The 6,000-nt window shown below is 45.0% G+C and overlaps 1 protein-coding gene across 1 annotated transcript in view; it reads left to right on the top strand.

Moving 5' to 3' along the window:
- The window catches only part of LOC109952919 (MAP/microtubule affinity-regulating kinase 3), a 44,104-nt gene that overhangs the window by 20,915 nt on the left and 17,189 nt on the right, over positions 1-6,000 (top strand). Inside the window, exons 8-10 of the mRNA XM_020588246.1 lie at positions 2,142-2,378; positions 3,199-3,318; positions 3,838-3,937. Of these exons, the coding sequence (XP_020443902.1) occupies positions 2,142-2,378; positions 3,199-3,318; positions 3,838-3,937 (457 nt within the window). The remainder of the gene's footprint in view (positions 1-2,141; positions 2,379-3,198; positions 3,319-3,837; positions 3,938-6,000) is intronic.

The following is a 6,000-nucleotide window of genomic DNA, read 5'->3' as shown; positions in this document are numbered from 1 at the left end:
TCTCGATTTACTGGTCAATCTACATTCCGTCTCTCACGTTGAACTTTGGGTCATGACCGAAAGGGCAAGATCCCGGATACAGGCGGCCGAAATGAGCTTTCTCCGCAGGGTGGCTGGGCGCACCCTTAGAGATAGGGTGAGGAGCTCGGTCACCCGGGAGGAGCTCAGAGTAGAACCGCTGCTCCTCCACATCGAGAGGAGCCAGCTGAGGTGGCTCGGGCATCTGTTTCGGATGCCTCCTGGGCGCCTTCCTAGGGAGGTGTTTCGGGCATGTCTCACCGGGAGGAGGCCCCGGGGAAGACCCAGGACACGCTGGAGGGACTATGTCGCTCGGCTGGCCTGGGAACGCCGCGGCATTCCCCCGGAGGAGCTGGAGGAAGTGTCTGGAGAGAGGGAAGTCGGGGCATCTTTGCTTAGACTGCTGCCCCCGCGACCCGGTCCCGGATAAGCGGAGGAAAATGGATGCATGGATTAAATCCCATATTTCCACGTCTAATTCCTAAACACTAAGTTGCTAATGAGGCTTGACTTTGCCCTTTTCTGACTTTGTTTAGCTGTGCGACCGCCTTAAAATGAACTCGGAGAGGGAGCATCTGTAAATGTTTGAGGAAGCAACCGTCTAAACTGCTCACCTGTTGCAGTGTAAATGGCTCTCTTCCATTTTACAGCCAGGAAGTGCTTGACTTCTCCAAGTATAGATAATGATGCTTCTGTACTTTTATCCCCACGTCAGTGGGAGAAGCCCATGTATCTGTACAGCTGCAGGTCGAAACGGTTTCCTCTGTAGAGCCTCATGAATTAGGAGGGAGACATGAGAGGAGCGGTCTCCTCTGCCTCGTCTATGTATGCAGTGCACCATCGGGGCAAACCATTGAGCTCAGCAGCCGCATGTGTTAACACGCTTATGACGCATCAACACATTAAATAACTCCATATTGATGAATTCAGTCAGTTTCTAATAACATTTTAACAGCTGCAAACAGTTCACGCATGACTTGTGGAGGCAAGATCACTTAAATATGCATTTATTTTTTTGTTTAAATGTTTATTCTTCGGGGAAATGTCACCATAATGACTGTTTTTATTCTGTTTACTGTTAAGTTAAGCTGCTAAATTTGAGATGCTGTGCAAATGATAATCGATCTGTATCTAATCTGCTGTTAAACTTGTTAATCTCATTGCCAAAGTGCTCTGCCTGTGTGACTACCCCACTGAATGGATGGTTCCAGACTGTGTTTAAAGTCCTATTATCAATACGTGCCTCTGCGTAACCATCCCAGCACACCTACACAACCAGGTACAGAGCCTGTGACCACAACGTATGCGTTCATAATGTAGGAGCATACGCCAAAACGGGTTGACCCTTGTATTATTAGTGAATGCTAATGAAACTTTACTGTATGTGGTAATAAATGACCCACAGACTTTATGACTTATGGACCACTTTGCTTTCATGGCTTCAGCGGTGTCACCACTGCCTTAAGTGTGAATTTGCTGGGTCGTGGTGATGCTCAGCCACATGGTAAAGTGCTGTTTGCTCCTCGTGCACCTGGAAGGCTCGCAGGGGGTCTCAGTAGCCTGTTTTTGAACCGTTTCTTTTGTAGCTGTTGTGTTGGATGAGAAAAGTGAAACTTCATCATTTGTCAAGCAGACATTGTAAATTGGGTTTGGACTGTTGGCTGAACAAAGCAAGCGATTTGAAAACGTCATGTTGTGGTTTTGAGACGGGCTATTTCTTTATCAGGCGCTATGCAGAGAAGAGTTTCCCAACTGTATTTTAAACTATTCCTTTATTAAGTCGGATCAAAAAGGGTTGATAAAGTAATAGATAATGAAAATAAGACGCAGCCCTCAATGTCTTTCAGACTTTGGTTATATTAGCAGTGAAGTTGATTAACTTTTCAGCTTGGAAGCTGTTAAATTCCACTGATGACCCTATAAAGACATTTTTTTTTTCTGAAACAACTTGATACTTGAGAGCTTGTGAGTAATTAGTTCAGTTTGAATCCCAACGCTCCTAATGAGCATTGTTCATCAATATAAGGCTGAAAAATCTGAACTCGTGTACAGGATATGAACTGGGTAGTTCCACTGTGGATGATTAGGGACATAACCACTGACCCGTTTCTGCCTCTCTGCAGGCTGAGAACCTGCTCCTAGACGCTGACATGAACATCAAAATTGCTGACTTTGGCTTCAGCAATGAGTTCACGCTGGGCAACAAGCTGGACACGTTCTGCGGCTCCCCGCCATACGCAGCGCCGGAGCTGTTCCAGGGGAAGAAGTACGATGGGCCGGAGGTGGACGTCTGGAGTCTGGGGGTCATACTGTACACTCTGGTCAGCGGCTCGCTGCCATTTGATGGACAGAACCTCAAGGTGGGGGGTGTGTGTGTGTGTGTAAGTTCTGATGGTTTGGTCAGATGTGTGTTCTGTTGCACTTGTAACCAGGTTCAGGTGATGTCAAGGTGTACCCCAACACACCCAAGCAGAAAAAACTACATCAGTATTTGGTGCCTGAACTGTTCTTGTGTGCAGTTTTTCATGGTACTTGGCAGGTAGGTTGTTCCAAGCAGATTGGGGAACATGCAACGCTTGTGTGGATTTATTCAGTCTCATTCTGTCCTTCATGTGGTCCCAGACTGACTCCATGATGTTGATCAGAGCTCTGGGGGCCAGACCATCTGCTGCAGGGCTAGATAGTTCTTTATGACTCTGACTGAACATCTGAGGTCATTATCATGCTGCAGCGTTACTCTGTAGCTAATCAAACACCTCCCTGATGGATAAGAATCTAAACATCTGTCTAAAATGTTGTTAGAAATTCTTTACTATGAAGAAAAACAAGATGCACAGCTGCTCTTCAGAGAGGTGACGAGCTGGCCATAATTGTTTAATTACTTCTATAGGTGCATAATCTATAGCTTTGATTAACTGGGTCAAAATTTCACTAGATTTGAGTCTTAGGTGTCAGGTTCTAGAGTCACTATTAGGTTTTTCTTTAAATATTTTTCTGCAATTCTACGTTTTCCTAGTTGTCATGACCAAATGAAAGCATTAGCCGAGTATTAAAACTGTCTGCGTCAGTGACATCACACTCCCTTCAGCTCTGAACTGAGATCCATTTGTCCACTAATAAGAGAATCTGGTATGCTTCAGTGTTTTTCTAACTTGATGTTTGTCCCCCTCTTCTGTGCAGGAGCTGCGGGAGCGTGTGCTCCGGGGGAAGTACCGCATCCCTTTCTACATGTCCACAGACTGCGAGAACCTCCTCAAACGCTTCTTGGTGCTCAACCCGGCCAAGCGTGGTACTCTCGAGGTGAGGGAGGACGCAGAAAATGTAAATATATCTCTGTCCTTAATGCACTCCCCCCAGCACTCTGCACCGCCGGAGGATGCCACCTCTCCTCCATCTCCCCTCCTCCTGGTCCCTGCATCCCCCCACGCCCCTCATCATCTCCTCTGACTCCCACAGTGTTGTTTTCTGTGTGCGCCCGGCTCCCACCGTCCTCCTTCTCTCTGATGTTGTAACCTTGAATAATGCATTATCATTTGTGCGTTTGTACCAAAATTCTTTCTTGTTCACTCCCTGACTTGATCAGTGAGTCGAGGACACCTCACGGTTTATAGGACAAGCTTTATGATCATTTATGATTAGTTTGGCCTCCAGAGAGCAGCTGATCAGCTGCAAATTAAAAATAAAAACGCAATGAGATGCAGCACAGTACAATATGGATATTACTGTGAAAGGGCTCTATAATGCATGTAATATTTTTGTAACTGTAAATTGGTCTCAGAAACCCAGTGTCACACAATCTGTCTCAATGTGTGTTTGCAGCAAATCATGAAGGATCGCTGGATCAATGCAGGATTTGAGGAGGATGAGCTGAAGCCTTACACTGAACCTGAGCTGGACATCTCTGATCAGAAGAGAATAGGTAAACAAAAACAGAAAACATCCTGAGTGATGCTTGTTAAACTGCTGATGTTGCCAGGCTGCAACTTTTAAAGTTTGGTTTGCTTAGTCGTTTAAGTTTTCAGCAGGCTGTACGACCACGGGGCCTGTGATACCCAGTGGTGTAATCAGAAAAGTGCACAAGTATCAGAAAAACAAAAGGCATCCTCTCCTCTTCCTTTATTACTGTAAAAACTCAAACAGTATAGACTCTATCCAGCAGTGAGGAGACGTGTGCCAGGCTCATTATTTCAGTGCCGAAGAGCTTTAAGAGAGAAGATGAAACATGATGCTGAATAAACAAACATGAGAAGTGTCGTAGACGTATACAAAGGGTGAAGGCGCAGAGGGAGAAGCCTCCTCATCGTGCTCTGGATGAAAGCTGCAAACCGAGGGGTCTCTTAAATAACAGCAGCTGGAGTTGGCTGTCAGTGCACGTCGGTGCAAACTCGCAGTTCGCCCAGTGGGGAAAATAGGAACAAGAGCGAGTTCTTTATCTTTCTGAGGAATCCCTCATCCTAAATAATGCATGTAGAATTTTAAATTAAGCATATTTTCAAATGAAAAGCTGCGTATTTGTGGAGAGGTGATGTCAGGAATATGAACAGTACCTGTAAGTTTGACGTGTCGGTCTCGTGTCTTAATTAAGCTGAGTTTGCCATTGTGACTTTTATGTAAAACAGTCGTTCAGAGTCAAACCAAGTCTGAAGTGGAAGTTGTCAGATTCATAAAGAGGCTATAATGCGTAGAGAGAGTTGCTGTTTTAACAGAAAATGAGCCCATGTTAAGATGTTGTGGAGACTAGAGCTCAAATGATCGTTGGCCAGTCGATTGAGAGAATAATCTGCAGCTTTTTTGAATATTGAACTATCTAATAATACCAAGACCTTTCTTCTTGTTTAAGGATTAATCAAAAAGAGTCAGCAGATTGATTACAATAAGTTTTAGCTGCAGCCCTAACAAACGTATGCATAGTTTTTTAAAAGTTAAATCCGATCATGAAAACATCCCTTTACTGTCGAACGCTGCCGTCTAATGATTAGAAACAGGAGTGAGCAGCAGAGAAAGAGGTTGACGTGTTGAGGGGGAGCAGGAGGGTGAAAGTGAGAAAGGAGAGAGCAGAGATGGATGCCAGAGATATTTATCACAGATTCTGCCTAGTTACAGAGGCAGAGCTCGTGTCGGCCAGTTTCCCATGAAGCCTGATGTCGAACAGCATGTTGGGCACTGAGCTTGACTCAGACTGATAGAGGGTTACTTAGATAGAGGCTTTTATCGGTTTACTTACGTTTGTCACATCTAAATGACTCCATGTCAGTGTGGAAAGATTTAATTTGACCAAATCAGAAGCTGTCAGTCAGTGGAAAGCTGTTAACCCACCGAAAATAATGGCATTAGTACGGCTTTCAGCGCAGAGTGTTAGCAGACGTGATGATCAGGATGATGCCTGAGAGGCTTTTCCACCCCGGCAGGAAGAAAATCGCATCAGGCAGGATGAATCATTTGGAGGCATTTTGGTCTCTGAAAATATTTAACAATAAACTTAGAACTTTAGGTCATAAGCTGTAACTTCCGACATGTATAGCAGCCTGTTCCAGGGACACGCCAGGAGGTAAAATGTGCTAAAGTAATATTGTTTATAGTTTCATTACAGATTGACATTTATCTCATGTTGAACATGTGATTATTGACCTGAGAGCAGAGCACAGGTCATGTTGCAGCTTGGAAGTGATTCTAACACATTGTAAAGCTCAGTCTCTAAAGATGTAGGGTCTGAAAAATGAATAGGGTGCACAGTGTGGAGATGAAAGGATAAAAGCATGTTGGGGTGGAGACGCACATACACAGATGCTTAGAGCAGTGGAGGCTGGAGCTGCAGCAGGAAGCAGCACTCTGCTACGCCTGGCATGCTGACACAGACGTGAGCGGGACACGCTTCAATTGATTATTCACAGTTAATAACACCGAACGCGGGTCATTTTGACTTTATCTCAGAGCTTTGGAGACATCGGTCACTTGGGCTTGAGGTTTTTCTGATCTGTGACA

This window comes from Monopterus albus, unplaced genomic scaffold (assembly GCF_001952655.1).
Source record: "Monopterus albus unplaced genomic scaffold, M_albus_1.0 scaffold515.1, whole genome shotgun sequence".
Lineage (NCBI taxonomy): Eukaryota > Metazoa > Chordata > Actinopteri > Synbranchiformes > Synbranchidae > Monopterus > Monopterus albus.
This window is presented reverse-complemented; position numbering and strand designations above follow the sequence as displayed.